Raw genomic sequence first — 18,267 nt, 5'->3', positions numbered from 1 at the left:
GGCGATGGCATTGTGGAATCAGAACAGGGGAGAGGGAGGGAAGCAGACATGGGATGGTGACTGGGAGCCTCTCCTATAGGAGTAGGACCCAGGGGACACAATGACGATGATGATGGTGATGACAGTGATTCACTGAGTGCCTGCTATGTGCTCTGCCCACTTCTAAGTGCGCATTAAATGTGCACAGAGAGAAGAAGTGATTTGCACACAGCTAAGAAGAGACAAATCTGGGATTTGAACCAAGGCTGTCCAAAGTTCTAGGTCACTACGCTATTCTCTCTTTTTATTGAGATAAACTTTCATACAGTGAAGTGCACGCATCTTAAGGGTATAGCTCAATGATTTTAAAAATTGCATCTGCAGGCCAAGCGCGGTGGCTCCCGCCTGTAATCCCAGCACTTTGGGAGGCCCAGGTGGGCGGGTCACTTGAGGTCAGGAGTACGAGACCAGCCTGGCCAACATGGTGAAACCCCATCTCTACTAAAAATACAAAAAAAAAAACAAAAAAAACTGGGCGCAGTGGCTCACACCTGTAATCCCAGCACTTTGGAAGGCCGAGGCGGGCAGATCACAAGGCCAGGAGATCGAGACTATCCTGGCTAACACGGTGAAACCCCATCTCCACTAAAAATTAAAAAAAAATTAGCCTGGCGTGGCGGCACTCATCTGTAATCCCAGCTACTTGGGAGGCTGAGGCAGGAGAATGGCATGAACCTGGGAGGCGGAGCTTGCAGTGAGCCAAGATCCCACTACTGCACTCCAGCCTGGGTGACAAAGCGAGACTCCGTCTCAAAAACAAAAAAACAAAAAACTTAGCTGGGCATGGTGGTGCATGCCTGTAATCCCAGCTACTCAGGAGGCTGAAGCAGGAGAATTGCTTGAACCCAGGAGGCAGAGGTTGCAGTAATCCGAGATCATGCCACTGCACTCCAGCCTGGGCAACAGCGAGAACCCGTCTCAAAAAAAAAAAAAAAGTTGCATCTGCAAAGCTACCACCCACATCAAGGCATAGAACCTTTCCCTCCACCCAGAAAGTTCACTGGAGCCCCTCCAGTCGCCTCCCCTCCAGAGGCAAGAGCTGATCTGGTTTCTGTTACCACACATCAGTTGTGCCTGTTCTTGAGCTTCATACAAATGAAATCTTACAGCATGTGATCTCTGTGTCTGGCTCCTTGTTCTCAGCATTATGTCTATAGGAGTCATCCATATTGTCACCTGCATCTGTGGTCCCTTCCTTTTCATTCCATTGTGGGACTATAACACAATTTGTCTATTCTCCTGTTGGGGGACTTAGGGGTTTCCAGTTTGGGGCTATTACAATTGGTGCTGCTAGGGACAGGAACATCCTAGTCATGTCTTTTTTTTTTTGAAATGGAGTCTTGCTTTGTCACCCAGGTTAGAGTGCAGTGGCACCATCTCAGCTCACTGCAACCTTCACCTCCCGGGTTCAAGCGATTCTCCTGCCTCAGCCTCCCAAGTAGTCGGGATTACAAGCACCTGCCAACATGCCCGGCTAGTTTTTGTATTTTTATTAGAGACTGGGTTTTGCCATGTTGGCCAGGCTGGTCTCAAACTCCTGACCTCAAGTGATCCGCCCACCAACATGGTGAAACGCCATCTCTACTAAAAATACAAAAACTAGCTGGGCGTGGTGGCATGTACTTGTAATCCCAGCTACTCACAGGGCTGAGGCAGGAGAATCACTGGAACCTGGGAGGTGGAGGTTGCAGTGAGCCGAGGTCATGCCACTGCACTTCAGCTTGGGTGACAGAGTGAGACCCCATCTAAAAAGAAAAACAAAAAACAGGCAGGCACGGTGGCTCACGCCTATAATCCCAGCACTTTGGGAGGCTGAGGCAGGCAGATCACCTGAGGTCGGGAGTTCGAGACCAGCCTGACCAACATGGAGAAACCCCCGTCTCTACTAAAAATACAAAATTAGCCAGGCATGGTGGCACACTCCTCTAATCCCAGCTACTTGGGAGGCTGGGGCAGGAGAATTGCTTGAACCCGGGAGGCGGAGGTTCCAGTGAGCTGAGATCGCGCCGTTGCACTCCAGCCTGGGCAACAAGAGTGAAACTCCATCTCAACAACAACAAAAAAAAGTGATCCACCCACCTCAGCCTCCTAAAGTGCTGAGATTACAGGCACGAGCCACTGCACCCGGCCCTCTAGTTATGTCTTATTTTTTTTTTTTTTTGGGACGGAGTCTCGCTGTGTCGCCCAGGCTAGAATGCAGTGGTGCGATCTTGGCTCACTGCAAGCTCCGCCTCCCGGGTTGACGCCATTCTCCTGCCTCAGCCTCCCGAGTAGCTGGGACTACAGGCGCCCGCCGCTACGCCCGGCTAATTTTTTGTATGTTTAGTAGAGACGGGGTTTCACCGTGTTAGCCAGGATGGTCTCGATCTCCTGACCTCGTGATCCACCCGCCTCGGCCTCCCAAAGTGCTGGGACTACAGGCGTAAGCCACTGCGCCCGGCCTTTTTTTTTTTTTTTTTTAAGACGGAGTCTCACTCTGTCACCAGGCTGGAGTGCACTGGCACGATCTTGGCTCACTGCAATCTCCATCTCCCGGGTTCAAGTGATTCCTCTGCCTCAGCCTCCCGAGTAGCTGGGACTACAGGCGTGCACCACCACGCCCAGCTAATTTTTGTGTTTTTAGTACAGACGGGGTTTCACCATGTTGGTCAGGTTGGTCTCAAACTCCTGACCTCGTGATCTGCCTACCTCGGCCTCCCAAAGTGCTGGGATTACAGGCCTGAGCCACCGCGCCCAGCCCTCTAGTTGTGTCTTTTAATGACAGATGTGCACTCTGTTGGGTACGCGCGTGCCTGGGAGTGGAATTGCTGGTTCATGGGATAGACCATGTTTAGCTTTCATGGACGTTGCCAGACCCTTTCCAAAGTTCGAGTGCCAATCTGCATTCAACAGTGTAAGGAAGCAGCAGCTGCTCCACATCCTTCCTCCACTGGGAGTTGTCAGTCCTTTTCATTTTTGCCACCTTGGTGGGGCAGTGAATCCATTTCCCTCGAGGCAGCCTTCCTAACACAGCTCAGGGAGGCAAGTCAGAGGAGGGGCTGGGGCCAGGCCTGGGCCTACCTGCCTCCCAATGCCAGTGTCTGTGGCCAGGATGCTGAGAGTGAGTGTGAGTGGGTGAGTGTGCAAGTGCATGTACACACCCACTGCACAAGACAATGGATGAGGGAGAAACTCCCGAATCTGAGGGGGAAAGGCAGTTGGAGGGCAGGGGCCATGTGCGCTGGACACCCCTGGTGACCTCAGAGTACAGCCTGGTCCTGGTAGGGGCTACATGAGCCCAGACCTCTCCTAGGAAACCCACACATACTGTTTAATTTTTCTGGTGCAGGGGAAGAGACGCTCCCATAGACAGGTGGGGAGACTGAGGCCCAGAGACGGGAGGGCTTTCCTTGAGGTCACACAGCAGGGACAGTGACCCACATTTCTGGCTGAATGTGCTAAGGTCTTCCTGCTTTCCCAGCACCGCTTCCTTGGGGATCCCAGGAGGGAGGGAGGAGTCCTCAGGCTGGAGGCACCCATCTTTTTCTTTTTCTTTTTTTTTTTTTTTGAGATAGGGTCTCGTACAGTGGCACAGTCTCAGCTCACTGCAACCTCTGCCTCCTGGGTTCAAGCGATTCTCTTGACTCAGCCTCCTGAGTAGCTGGGATTACAGGCGTGCACCATCACGCCGAGCTAATTGTTTTTTGTATGTTTAGTAAAGATGGGGTTTCACCATGTTGGGCAGGCTGGTCTCGAACTCCTGGCCTTAAGTGATCCGCCCATCTTGGCCTCCCAAAGTGCTGAGATTACAGGCGTGAGCCACACCTGGCCTGGGACTCACAATCTTCTCAGGTGCCCCCTCATCTCCCAGCACACCAACCCCCTACCCCCCTAATTCAGGGCCCATCTGCCAAAGGCCCCTTCCCTCAGGGACCCCATTTCTCACCATCTCATGATGTCTCTGCCTCAGGCCCTCCTCTCCCACATTACCCCTGTGTCCAGGTCCCATCTCCTGAAATTCCCTTATTCAAAGTCCCCCCCTCCCACTCCTAGGACCCCTCCTGCAATGTCCTTGCCCCTCAGACTCCACTGTCCCCCTCCCCGTCTCTTGCCATGGCCTGCGCTGTTCGACACCTCCAGGCCTCTGCCTCTATGTTCTCTGCTCAGAACAAAGACCAGTGGGTTTTGGAATGAAATTGCTTTCATTCAGTTCCTATAAGGAAGCCCAACAGCTCTCATAACAAAAGTCCATCCTGAATCTCCTACGGCCCGCCACGGAAGAGGCAGCTGGAGCTCTGTCCCAATTCTATTCCCCAAGCTCTGTCTTTCAGTGGAGGTTCTTCCAAGGGCTACCTCTGCTGCTTTGGCCCTTTGAATTCAGATGCTGCTCCCCTATTCCTGCTAGGGGCTAATTGTGCTATTGCACTCCTCCTTTGGTGTTTTTTGTTTTGTTTTGTTTTGTTTTTTTCTGAGACAGGGTCTCATTCTGTCGCCCAAGCTGGAGTGCGATAGCACACTCTTGGCTCACTGCAACCTCCGCCTCCTGGGTTCAAGTGATTCTCCTGCCTCAGCCTCCCGAGTAGCTGGGATTTACAGGCATGTGTGTTTTTTTTTTAGTAGAGATGGGCTTTTGCCATGTTGGCCAGGCTGGTGTTGAACTCCTGACCTCAAGTGATCCACCCTCCTGGGCCTCCCATAAGTGCTGGGATTACAGGACCACGCCCAGCCCCGCAGTCCTCCTTTGATTTTCAAGTTTGAATCCTATTTAGAAAACCTGATTCCAGGCCAGGTGCGATGGGTCACGCCTGTAATCCCAGCACTTTGGGAGGCTGAGGTGGGCAGATCACGAGGTCAGAGTTTGAGACCAGCCTGACCAACATGGTGAAATCCCGTCTCTACTAAAAATACACAAATTAGCTGGGCATGGTGGTGCACACCTGTAATCCCAGCTACTCAGGAGGCTGAGGCAGGAGAATCGCTTGAACCCGGGAGGCGGAGGTTGCAGTGAGTAGACATTGTGCCACTGTACTCCAGCCTGAGCAACAGAGTGAAACTCCATCTCAAAAAAAAAAAAAAAAAAAAAAAAAGGAAACCTGATTCCACTAAAAGCCTGGGGGTGACAAAGAGGAAATAAACAGTAACTAGCCAATCTGATCTTCAAAGTGTAACTCTTCCATCTTCAGTGTGGGGCCCTTGCAAAGGGCTTCCCTGCCTATTGCGCCACCAGCCCCTTGGACAGGGCCATCTTCCTCCCACCTCCTGGGAACACCTTCCAGCAGGCCTCAAAGCACAAACCCTAAACTGCTGTAGATCTTGGAAGACAAGAGCTGGGCCTAAAAGAGTCACTTGGGGCCAGGCGCAGTGGCTCACACCTGTAATCCCAGCACTTTGGGAGGCCGAGGCGGGCAAATCAAAAAGTCAAGAGTTCGAGACCAGCCTGGCCAACATGGTGAAACCCCATCTTTACTAAAAATACAAAAAATTAGCTGGGCATAGTGGCGGGCGCCTGTAATCCCAGCTACTCTGGAGGCTGAGGCAGGAGAATCGCTTGAACCCAGGAGGAGGTGGAAGTTGCAGTGAGCCAAGATTGTGCCACTGCACTCCAGCTCTGGCGACAGAATGAGACTCCGTCTCAAAAAAAAAAAAAAAAAAAAAAGTCACTTGAACCTGGGCATGGTGGCTCACACCTGTAATCCCAATACTTGGGAAGGCCAAGGCAGAAGGATCGCTTGAGTCCAGGAGTTTGAGACCTACTGGGCCAACACAGCAAAATCCCTTATCTACTTAAAAAAAAATTTCAAAAAAAAAAAAAGGTCACCTGGTTATCCCATATAGATATTTTCCTTCCAGCCCCACCCAGCTGCTTTGGAAAATTAGGATCCCAGTCTGCTTAAGGGAGCCCAGGCTTCCCTATACTTCCACACACATTTCTTGAGGCCCTGTTCTGGTTCACCCCATTAGAATTCAATTAGAATTCCAGCCCTGTGGGCCAGGCACAATGGCTCACGCCTGTAATCCCAGCACTTTTTGAGAGGCTGAGACAGGAAGATCACGAGGTCAGGAGTACGAGACCAGCCTGGCCAACATGGTGAAACCCCGTCTCTACTAAAAAAACACAAAAATTAGCTGGGCGTGGTGGCGGGCGCCTGTAATCCCAGCTACTCTGGAGGCTGAGGCAGGAGAATCGCTTGAACCCAGGAGGCGGAGGTTGCAGTGAGCCGAGATTGCGCCATTGCGCTCCAGCCTGGGCAACAAGAGCGAGACTCCATTTCAAAAAAGCCCACAAAACTTCTCAACCTTTTGTCTTTCCCAATTTCACTCCCTTCTCTCCAAAGGTGTGTGTGGCGGGGTCGGAGGTGTCCCTAGCCCCAACTCATTCATCTTTGGGACTCCACAAGGTGGGGCAGGGGGCAACCTCAGATACCCCTCCAGCAACCATGGCCCCCTCACTAGCCTCAATCTCTTGAGGAAGGAATCAATTCCCACAAATTATCTAAATCTTTCTACTCAAAATGTAGTCCATGGACCAGGGGCATCAGCATCACCTGGGAACTCAGAAATGGAAATTATGGGCTCCACCCCAGACTTGCTGAATGAAAGCATCTGGGCTAGGGCCCAGGAATCTGTTTTAGCAAGCCCATCAGGTGTTTTTTTATTTCCTCTAGAGTCAGAAGGACAGCTCTGCACGGTCCCCATTGTGCCCTCCCTGGGAGAGTACACAACGCCCGCTTCTGCCTTTAGGGTTGCCATAACGCCCTCGCTCCTGACAGCCCACCTGCACCCTCCCGAAACTACAACTCCCATAATACCCAGAGGCGCGCGCCGTCACTTTCTGGGATTATATCTCCCAAGGTGTTTTGCGAGTCAGACCGCCATCATAGCGCCCATCCTCTTAGTCACCGTCAGGACTACAACTCCCACAATACTCGGCGGCAGAACTACAGTCCCCAGCTGCTCCGGAGCTGCGCCACGTCGACTCCGCTGGGTGGGGCCGGCGTCGGGCGGGGCCGGCGGGGTCTTCAGGGTGCCGGGCTGGTTACAGCAGCTCTACCCCTCACGACACAGACATGGCAGCGCAGAAGGACCAGCAGAAAGATGCCGAGGCGGAAGGGCTGAGCGCCACGTGAGCGAGCTGGCTCTAGGCCCTCGGACCAGAGACCCGGGAGTCCGGGCCCCCGGCCCCCTCCTCCCTCCTCCCTCGAGAGCCTGGAGTCCCAGCCCCGAGCCGCAGAAGTGTTGGCCCCGGTCTCCTCTAATGGCACCCTGGAGTCTGGGCCCCTAGCCCCCTCCCTGCCTGCTGTCCAGGAATCTGGGGTCCCGGGAGGGAGTCCAGGCACCCTTAGTCCCCTTCTTTTGCGGGGGTCTGGGGCTCCATCCCGGTCCACCACTGACCCGGCCCCACCCCCCGCAGGACCCTGCTGCCGAAGCTGATTCCCTCCGGTGCAGGCCGGGAGTGGCTGGAGCGGCGCCGCGCGACCATCCGGCCCTGGAGCACCTTCGTGGACCAGCAGCGCTTCTCACGGCCCCGCAACCTGGGCGAGCTGTGCCAGCGCCTCGTACGCAACGTGGAGTACTACCAGAGCAACTATGTGTTCGTGTTCCTGGGCCTCATCCTGTACTGTGTGTGAGTGCCTCCCGGGCCCCGCATCCGCACTAGCCCCGACCGGCTGGACCCCTCCTCTCACCGCTCAGGCCCCGCCCTTCACCGCCCGGTCCCTCCTCTCACCGCCCAGGGCCCTCCTCTCACCGCCCAGGCCCCGCCCCCAAGGATTGGCTCTGCTAGACTACCTTGTCACCAAAGGGCCAGGTCCCCTACCCCACCATCACCCTGGCCAGGATGCAGTGTGACTAAATGTCACCTGGCCCTCCCTGGTCTCCAGGATGTAGCTTGCCGCCCGCCGGTGGAGAAGGCCAGGGCCGTCTGGCTGGCCCAGCCCCAGCTGTCTAACCGCTGCCTCCCTGCACTCCTCCTCCAGGGTGACGTCCCCTATGTTGCTGGTGGCTCTGGCTGTCTTTTTCGGCGCCTGTTACATTCTCTATCTGCGCACCTTGGAGTCCAAGCTTGTGCTCTTTGGTGAGAAACCCCCTACCCAGATGAATCCTTGGTCCCTCAAATCTTGGTCTTTTGGAATGCGGACCTCAGACCCCAAATCCTAGTCCTTCAAAACCCAAGTCCGCCCAAGCCTAGATGTACACTAGATCCCCCAAACCTGATCCCTTAAAATCTCAGACACAACCGATCCTTCCATCGAGTCTCAGCCCCCTCAAATTGCTATTCCTCAAACCCAGGATCCACCTGGCTGCTGTGCCTTAAACCTACTCCTTTTCAAACCACATGACTCCTCCCCTCTCTCTCCTCCCCTTGCCGCTCTCTGCGGCCAACATCAGCTGCAGGTGCCCACACTGGACACCAGGTGGCCACCTTACACTGGCCTAGATCTGTTCCCGTTTCTTTTCCTGCTTTCTGGTGTGTGACCAGAAAGAACTTGGAACTTAGAGAGGGAAGCCGAGGAGTATGTTTCATGTGGTTCCCAGACTAGTAGTACCAAGGACCACTGGGAAAACAAAATGCCAGGGGAAATTCCCCCCAGGGGAAAATCAAGGTTTGGAGTGGGGTCAGGGAGTTGGGATTGGACAGTTAGGTAGACCTGAAGGCCAGGCTCTTCAGGGGCCTGCAAGTTATGTGCTTGACGGGCTAGGGTGGAGGGAGTGCCTGAAGCACAGGCACGACTTGGCTTCAGCTGATCACCGTCACCAGAGCATGTAGACCCCATCCCTGAGACTTCTATGAGAAGCCTGAAGTTGGTATTTTTATGTGAAATCGTTCACTTTGCCAGCCACAAATCACATCCTTGCAAAACAGCTCAAAAAACACATCCACAGGTCAGATTTGGCCCTTGGGCCACCAGTTTGAGACCCTGGTCTGCGCGAGGGTTGCAGCAGGAGAGCCCTAGTCTAGGGAGCAGGAAGCCGGGATCCCAGGAACTTCCTGGAGGATGTGGGGCAGAGGGCAGAGGGTGGGGCTGAGGCAGGCGAGGACGGTGTGCTGTGTTCTGGAGGGCAGTGGGGACAGCAGGGGAACAGGGTGACCCCAGGACCTGGAGGGCCTTGGCATGAGGAGTTTGGATTCGATCCCGAGAACCTGGAGCTTGCACAGATTGTTGGGAGGCAACAGGGGTTACTCTGGGAGAGGGCATGGAGGGTCGGAACAGCACCCCAATGCCATCTGCCCCCAGGCCGAGAGGTGAGCCCAGCGCATCAGTATGCTCTGGCTGGAGGCATCTCCTTCCCCTTCTTCTGGCTGGCTGGTGCGGGCTCGGCCGTCTTCTGGGTGCTGGGTGAGTACAGGGTCTGAGCAGCTGGGGTGGATGGTGGGGGCCAGGTGCAGGAGTGTGGCCCTGAGCTGCCGGCTTTCCTGCAGGAGCCACCCTGGTGGTCATCGGCTCCCACGCTGCCTTCCACCAGATTGAGGCTGTGGACGGGGAGGAGCTGCAGATGGAACCCGTGTGAGGTGTCTTCTGGGACCTGCCAGCCTCCCGGGCCAGCTGCCCCACCCCTGCCCATGCCTGTCCTGCACAGCTCTGCTGCTCGGGCCCACAGCGCCGTCCCATCACAAGCCCGGGGAGGGGTCCTGCCTTTGAAAATAAAGCTGTTACAGGTGTCATTCAGGAAATATTCCCCCAGCATCTTCTGTGGGTCTCTATGGGTGGAGCTGGGAATACTGCACAGAGCAGGGTTGGGGTGGAACCTGGGGTGTGGGCAAGACGATGACAAGGTAAACAGGTAAAATATTATGGGATGCCCAATGGTGGTGAGTGTTCAGGAGGAGAAAAGAGTTGAGAAGGACAGTGTGCCGGGGGTCCCCGAGACCACCCCCAGGTTTGATGGTTCTCTAGGACTCAGGAATGAGAGAGCACCCCAGGTTTGATGGTTCTCTGGGACTGGGGACTCAGTATGCAATTGCACTCACAGCTCTGATTTACTCTCATCAAAGGGTATGGAGCCAAGTCAGCCAAAAGGAAAGGTGCATGGAGTGAACTCAGGAAACCAGGCATGCACTTCCAGAGGCCACACCTAATTCCTCCAGCAGTGGATCATGGTGACGTGTGAAATGTCAGCCAGGGACACTCTGATCCTAGCCTCAGCGCCCTTGGTTTCATGGGGGCGGCCACAAGAGCACCTTCTCTCCAACATATACCAAAATGCCAGGCTCCCAGAAAGAAGGCCTGTGCCTGCACGAACAGCCTAGATAGATGCAGCAAGCCACTCTAGGCCTGCACGAACAGCCTAGATAGATGCAGCGAGCCACTCTATCAGGAAGTGATAAGACCCCCCCCGCCCCTCAACACCCAAGTTCCCAGCCAAGGACCAACTGTGCACCCAGGCCTGTCTAAGGACAGCAGTCTGTTGTGGAGCCTGCCAGGTTAACTCTTTTCTGCACAGAGAAAGTTCGGGAATGAGTTGTGGGTTAAAGAGGGTGACCAGAAAAGGCCTCCCTGACGTGACATTCACCAAAGACCTAAATTGAGAGAGGGAGCAGCCCAGATCCTTTGGAGGAAGAATAATTGGGGCAGAGGAAGCCACAGGGGCATAGCCTGGGAGATGGCAGCAGCCAGGAGGCTCGAGGGCAGCCAGGAGGTGGGCGTGGCTGGGGCAGATAAGCGAGGGGGACAGTGGGGGAGGCCAGGGAGCCTTGTGGGCCACGGTGAGGGCTTTGGGTTTTACTCTGCTTGAGATGAAAGACACAGTTTGCTTTTGTGAGATGGGTTTTGCTTTGTTTCCCAGGCTGGTCTCAAATTCCTGGGCTCAAGCGATTCTCCCCCTGCAGCCTCCCATAGTGCTGGGACTACTGGTGTGAGCCACTGTGTCCAGCCCAGTTTGCTTCTTGCCTTTTGTTTTTTTGAGACAGGGTCTCACTTTATGGCCCAGGCTGGAGTGCAGTGGTGTGACCACTGCTCACTGCAGCATCTACCTCTTGGGCTCAAGTGAGCCTCCCACCTCAGCCTCCTGAGCAGCTGGGACCACAGGTGCACGCCACCACACCCAGCTAATTTTTTTTAACTTTTCATTAGACGGGGTCTCACTATGTTGCCTGGCCTGGTTTCAAACTCCTGGGCTGAAGCAATCCTCCTGCCTCAGCCTCTCAAAGTTCTGGGATTACAGGCATGAGCCACCGTGCCGGGTCCAGTTTGCCTTTCATCATGAGGTGGAGACTGCCACATGGTAGCAGTAACAAAAGAGAAACACACTTGGGAGGGAAAGTGCCAGGCAGATGAAGACAAGGGAGGTGGCCGAGAGGGCCTAAGAAGTGACTTGATTTTTTTATTTTTATTTATTTGTTTATTTTTTTGAGATGGAGTCCCTCTCTGTCGCCCACGCTGGAGTGCAATGGCGCGATCTCGGCTCACTGTAACCTCCACTTCCAAGATTCAAGCTATTCTCCTGCCTCAGCCTCCCAGGTAGCTGGGATTATAGGTGCCCACCAACACGCCTGACTAATTTTTGTATTTTTAGTTTTATTTTTTAATTTTTTTGAGATGGAGTTTCGCTCTTGTTGCCCATGCTGGAGTGCAATGGCGCGATCTCGACTCACTGCAACCTCCACCTCCCGGTTTCAAGTGATTCTCCTGCCTCAGCCTCCCGAGTAGCTGGGATTACAGGCGCCTGCCACCATGCCCGGCTGATTTTTTTGTATTTTTGGTAGAGACAGGGTTTCACTGTGTTGCCCAGGCTGGTCTCGAACTCCTGACCTCAGGTGATCCACCTGTCTTGGCCTCCCAAAGTGCTAGGATTACATGTGTGAGCCACCGTGCCCGGCCAATTACTTTAGATAGGGGTGGTCTGGGAGGGCTCTCTGAGGAGACGTAAGAAGTGGGTGGAGTTTCCCAAGGAGAGGGACAGCGAGTGCCAAGGCCTCAGGGATGCAGCCTCTCCAACCTCGTGTCTCCTCAGCAGAACTCACCCACTCATCCTTGATGCAGCAGGTGCTCACCCAGAGCCCACTGATGCCCACTGTTCTGGAATTCTCCTGTCAGATATGGTGGCCAGCCATATGCGGCTGCCTCAAACACGGCTGGTCCAAACTGAGACATACTATGAGTGTGAAATGCACACCAGACTTCGAAGATTTAGTATGAAAACGGAGTAAAATATCTCAATAATTTTTATAGGCTGGGCATGGTGGCTCACACCTGTAATCCCAGCACTATTGGGAGGCTGAGGCAGGCAGATCACTTGAGGCCAGGAGTTTTAGACCAGCCTGGCCAATATGGTGAAACCCTGTGTCTACTAAAAGTACAAAAATTGGCCTGGCGCGGTGGCTTACGCCTGTAATCCCAGCACTTTGGGAGGCCGAGGCAGGTGGATCACGAGGTCAGGAGTTCAAGACCAGCCTGGCCAAGATGGTGAGACCCCGTCTCTACTAAAAATACAAAAAAATTGGCCGGGCATGGTGGTGGTGTACTGTAATCCCAGCTACTTGGGAGGCTGAGGCAGAGAATTGCTTGAACCCAGGGGGCGGAGGTTGCAGTGAGCCGAGATCGCACCACTGCACTCCAGCCTAGGCAACAGAGCAGGACTCCATCTCAAAAAAAAAAAAAAAAAAAAAATTGGCATGGTGGCACATGCCTGTAATCCCAGCTACTTGGGAGGTTAAGGCAGGAGAATTGTTTGAACCTGGGACGCAGAGGTTGCAGTGAGCCAAGATTGTGCCACTGCACTCCAGCCTGGGTAACAGAGAAAGACTCTGTCTCAAAAATAATAATAATTTTTATGTTGATTATGTGTGTTGGAAGGATAATTTATTGATATAGTGGATTAAGTAATTATTCATTTCACCTTTTGTTTTTTACTTTTAAAAACACGATTAAGAGGCCGGGCGCAATGGCTCACGCCTGTAATCCCAGCACTTTGGGAGGCTGAGGTGGGCGGATCACGAGGTCAGGAGATCGAGACCACCCTGGCTAACATGGTGAAACCCCGTCTCTACTAAAAATACAAAAAAATTAGCCAGGCGTGGTGGCAGATGCCTGTAGTCCCAGCTACTCAGCGGGAGGATGGCGTGAACCTGGGAGGCGGAGCTTGCAGTGAACCGATATTGCGCCACTGCACTCCAGCCTGGGTGACAGAGCGAGACTCGATCTCAAAAAAAAAAAAAAAAAGAAAAAAAACATGATTAAGGCTGGGCACCATGGCTCATGCCTGTATAATCCTAACACCTTGGGAAGCCAAGGTGGGAGGATTGCATGAGCCCAAGAGTTTGAGACCAGCCTGGATAACACAACAAGACCCCCATCTCTGCAAAAAAGTTAAACAGTTATTTGGGCATGGTAGTGTGGGCCTGTAGTCCCAGCTACTTGGGAGGCTGAGGTGGGAAGATAACTTGAGCCCAGGAGTTCAATGCTACAGTGAGCCATGACTGCCACTGCACTCAGCCTGGGCAACACAGAGATACCCCATCTCTTTAAAAACAAACAAACAAACGAGTTGCTGGGTGTGGTGGCTCATGCCTATAATCCCAGCACTTTGGGAAGCCAAGGTGGGTGGACTGCATGAGCTCAGAACTTCGAGACCAGCCTGGGCAACATGGCAACACCCTGTCTCTACAAAAAATACAAAAATTAGCCAGGTGTGGTGGCGCATGCCTGTGGTCCCAGCTACTTGGGAGGCAGAGGTGGGAGGACTGCTTGAGCCCAGGTCAAGGCTGCAGTGGGCCGAGATTGCATCACCACTGCACTCCAGCCTGGGTGACAGAGTGAGACCCTGTCTCAAAAAGAAGGTGGGGGCGGGGGGTGTGCAGATTAAATAGAAAATTGCAAGTTAGCCCGGGCATGATGGCTCATGCCTGTAATCCTAGCACTTTGGGAGGCTGAGGTGAGTGGATCACCTGAGGTCAGGAGTTCGAGATCAGCCTGGCCAACATGGCGAAACCCTGTCTCTACTAAAAATACAAAAATTAGCCCAGCATGGTGGTGCATACCTGTAATCCCAGCTACTCGGGAGGCTGAGGCAGGAGAATCGCTTGAACCTGGGGGGCGGAGGTTGCAGTGATCCAAGGTCGCGCCACTGCACTCCAATCTGGGCAACAGAGGGAGGCTCCCTCTTAAAAAAAAAAAAAAAGAAAGAAAGAGGAAAGGAAAGGAGAGGAAGGGGAAAAGGGAAGGGAAAAATAAAAGGAAAAGAGGGGAGGAGAGGGGAAGGGCAGGGGAAGGGGAGGGGAGGGGAAGGGGGACAGGGGAGGGGAGGGGAAGGGGAGGGGAGGGGAAGGGGGACAGGGGAGGGGAGGGGAGGGGCGGGGCGGGGCAGAGAGGGTTATCCCTCTGAGGTTGTGTGGCAGATGGGCTGGAGGGAGTGAGACGAGGGACGATGATCCTAGCTGGGGAAGATGGGGCAGGGAAGTGGGGTGGAGAGGCGAGACAGGGAAGAGAGATTCAGGAGGTTGAAGGACAGGTCTTGGTGGCTGACTTGCGTGGGAGGTGAGTGGAAGGAAGCAGGAAGACCCCCAGGCTTCAGGCTTCCCAAAAGATGGGAAGACCAGGGGGAGCCTGGGTGTCTTGACGCCACACAGGAGTGCACTTCCAGAATCTGCCACCAGAGGGCAGACAAGTGCTTCTGCCAGGGAGGCAGTTAGATATGGACTCATCCTGGGGCATCAGGCAGGGTGGGGACCCGGGGTGCCCCTGGCCAAGTCAGGTCACCTGGGCCTACTCAGAGACCAGGGTTCCAATCCCAATTTTGGAGTAGCAGAGGGTGTTTGTTGACCTCAATGCCAGTATTCCCCAGGGGAGACTGAGTGTCCGTGCCCATGTTGGTGAGTGGACGCTAGGTCCAGTCTACATCGCTGGGTTTGCAGTGAATATGATCGAGATGCTTTGCTTGGAGGCTACTGATGCCAAAGACCCAAGCACTCAGTTCTGAGATCACTGAGGCAGCAGGCTAGAGCTGCGGGTCAGGGGGAGGTTGGTACTCAGGCCAAAGGTCTATTTTGAAGGCAACTGGCTACAGGTCTCAAATTCTGGTGTTGAGTTATTGAGATGCTGAGACCAGAAGCTTCCATCTGGGGTGATCAAGACTAGGGTCCCAGGGCCGGAGGTGGTGGTTCATGCCTGTAATTCCAGCACTTTGGAAGGCCAAGATGCTTGAGCCCAGGAGTTCAAGATCAGCCTGGGCAACATAGTAAGACTCCATCAAAAATATAAAAACCTGCCAGATGCGGTGGCTCATGCCTGTAATCCCAGCAAGTTGGGAGGTTGAGGCAGGCGGATCACGAGGTTAGGAGTTTGAGACCAGCCTGGCCAACATGGTGAAACCCATCTCTACTTAAAAAAAAAAAAAAAAAATTATCCAGGTGTGGTGGTGCACGCTTGTAATCCCAGCTACTTGGGAGGCTGAGGCAGGAGAATGGCTTGAACCCAGGAGGTGGAGGTTGCAGTGATCCGAGTTCACGCCATTGCACTCCAGCCTGGGCGAAAGAGCAAGACTCTGTCTCGAGAAAAAATAAATAAATAAATAAAAATAAAAACAAAACTACAGTACCATTTCTCTGTCTCTCTTGAACAACCTTGAGATTCGAGGTTTGGTTTGGGGTAGGAGAAATTGGAGGGCTTGCTGTCTCATCAAGGGGACAGAGACCAAAGGTCTTGTCTATTTTGGTGACAGTCTGGGATCCAGCTGGCTGGTTGGAAGTGACAGATTGGGAATCTGGTTGTCTTGTTTGGTGATATAGCCTGGGATCCAGTTTCTGATTTGGGGTAACGGTAATTGGACATCTGTTTGGGAGGCCAGGAGTTTGAAAGCAGCTTGGGTAAAAAAATGAGGTCCCGTCTCTACAAAAAAAAAAAAAAAAAGAAAAAATTAGCTGGGTATGGTGGTGCATGCCTGTGGTTCCAGCTACTTGGGAGGCTGAGACAGGAGGATCACTTGAGTCCAAGAGTTTGATGCTGCAGTGAGCTAGGATCATACGCTGCGCTCCAGCCTGGGAGACCCTGTCTTTAAAAAAGAAAATGGGTTCAGTTCTCAATTTTTTTTTTTTTTTTTTGAAACAGAGTCTCACTCTGTCGCCCAGGCTGGAGTGCAGTAGCGCGATCTCTGCTCACTGCAACCTCCACCTCCTGGTTTCACGCTGTTCTCCTGCCTCAGCCTCCCGAGTAGTTGGGACTACAGGCGCCCACCACCACGCCCGGCTAATTTTTTGTATTTTTAGTAGAGACGGGGTTTCACCGTGTTAGCCAGGATGGTCTCGATCTCCTGACCTCATGATCTGCCCGCCTCGGCCTCCCAAAGTGCTGGCATTACAGGCGTGAGCCACCACGCCCAGCCCAGTTCTCTTTAAGTGACAGATTAGGGACATGCATCTGGTTGGAGTGACAGGAACCAGTTGTTGGAGGTGGCAGAGACTAATGTTCTTGTCTAGGTTGGGGTGATGGGGGCTGAGATTCTAAGGTCTGTTTTGGGGTGATAGACTGGGTTCTGATTGTCTAGTTTCTCGTGGCGAAGACTGGGACTTCTGGCACCTCCTTAGGGGTATTGGATGTAGAGTCTTGGCTCTTTTGAGGTGACACTGGGTTGAGACTGAAATTTAAGGTTTGGGGTACCAGACTGAGGGTTTGATGACCAGTTTAGAGCAACAGTAACTGGGGATCTGGTGAACTCCACTGTGGTATCTGATACTGGAGGTCTGGTTATCTCACTTTGGTGCCAGAGGCCACCAGTCCAATTATCTGGGTGGGGTTACAGAGGCCACAAGACTGGCCAACTAATTTTGGCTAAAGACCAAAGCCCTGGGGGTCAGGGCCTTGGCTTGGGGTGGAAGACCTGGGGTGACCAGTTGGGGGGGTCAGTGCCTTGGCTTGGGGTAGAAGACCTGGGGTGACCAGTTGGGGGGATCAGGGCCTTGGCTTGGGGTGGAAGACCTGGGGTGACCAGTTGGCTAGTTTCAGGCTGCAGCCATTATAGGTCTGGTTGCCTAGTTGGGGTAACAGACTGGGATCTGGTTGGATAGTATGGGATGCTGGAGATCGGGGTTCCAGATGTCCAGTTTGGGACAACAGAAGTGGGGGTTAGCCTGGGAAACAGCAAGACCCTGTCTCAATAAAAAATAAAAATAAATCAACCAGGCCTGGTGGCGCATGCCTGTAGTCCCAGCTACTTGGGGAAACTGAGGTGGGAGGATTACATGAGCACAGGAGGTCCAGGCTGCAGTGAGTTATGATCGCACCACTGCACTCCAGCCTGGGTGAAAGAATGAGACTCTTGTCTTGAAAAAAAAAAAAAAGAAAAGAAACAGAAGTGGGGGTTTCTTTGCCTAGATCAGGGTGGCAGAATCAGGGGGTTCTGGTTTCTAATTTTGTGGGATAAAGACTGGGATCCCAGGACCTAGCCTGGGGCACAGAGACTGGGAAGTTGAATTTGGGGTGACAGGGGCTAGGAGGTTAGCTGCCTAGTTTGTAATGATAGATATTAGGGATCAGTTGTCCAGGGTGAGATGAAATGATAGGGGTTCCAGGGTCTAGTTTAGGGTGACATAGAATGGAAGTTAGCTTGTCTCATTTGGCATGAGTGGGACCAGGGGTCTGGCCGTCTAGTTTAGGAGACACACTGGATGGAGTCTGGTCGAGCAGATGAAGATGAATGGGACTGTGAGCCCAGGTCTCTAGTCTGAGGTCACATTTTATGCAACGTGTTGCTCAACGTGGTGTGACAGACCCTAGAAGCCTAGAAGTACAATTGTCCCGTTTGGGGTGGCAGTGTCTGGGGGTTGGTTGTCTAGGGCTGTGAGACAGAGACTGGGTCCCAGGGCGATGTATTCAGGGTAACAGAGATGGAGCATTTGGTTTTATAGTTTTGTGGGGAGGAAACAGAGACCAGGGAACATGTGACCTCATAGACTCTGCAGGTCCAGTTGCCTAGTTTTGTGGGACAGAGGTTAGGATCCCTGGGTATATTTGGGGTGACAGAGACTGGGGTCTGGTTGTCTAGTGTTGAGTGACAGAAACTGGGGGTGCCAAGCAGTATTTGGGGCAAAGAAACTAGGGCTAGGTTGTCTAGTTTTACAGGACAGAGATGGGTCCCAGAGTATATATGGGTGACAGAGACTGGGTATCTGGTTGTCTGCTTTTGGGAAACGGACTGGGGCCCCTGCATGTATTTTGGGTAACAGAAACGGGGTCTGGTTGTGTAGGTTGTTATACAGAGATCATTGTCCCAGTACATTTGTGAGGTGACAGACTAGCTTGCTAATTTAATTTAATT

The 18,267-nt window shown here is 53.2% G+C and overlaps 2 protein-coding genes across 2 annotated transcripts in view; one reads left to right on the top strand and one right to left on the bottom strand.

Annotated features, from left to right (window-relative positions):
* The window catches only part of LOC100976543 (CEA cell adhesion molecule 6), a 910,921-nt gene that overhangs the window by 704,766 nt on the left and 187,888 nt on the right, over window positions 1-18,267 (bottom strand). The window lies entirely within an intron of this gene.
* On the top strand, window positions 6,878-9,691 carry RABAC1 (Rab acceptor 1). Its single transcript, XM_003812436.7, has 5 exons — window positions 6,878-7,141; window positions 7,430-7,642; window positions 7,995-8,092; window positions 9,255-9,356; window positions 9,440-9,691. The coding sequence occupies exons 1-5, from the start codon at window positions 7,086-7,088 to the stop codon at window positions 9,526-9,528; spliced, it is 558 nt and encodes a 185-aa protein (XP_003812484.1). The 5' UTR covers window positions 6,878-7,085; the 3' UTR covers window positions 9,529-9,691.

This window comes from Pan paniscus, chromosome 20, assembly GCF_029289425.2.
Source record: "Pan paniscus chromosome 20, NHGRI_mPanPan1-v2.0_pri, whole genome shotgun sequence".
NCBI classification, from domain to species: Eukaryota; Metazoa; Chordata; class Mammalia; order Primates; family Hominidae; genus Pan; species Pan paniscus.
This window is presented reverse-complemented; position numbering and strand designations above follow the sequence as displayed.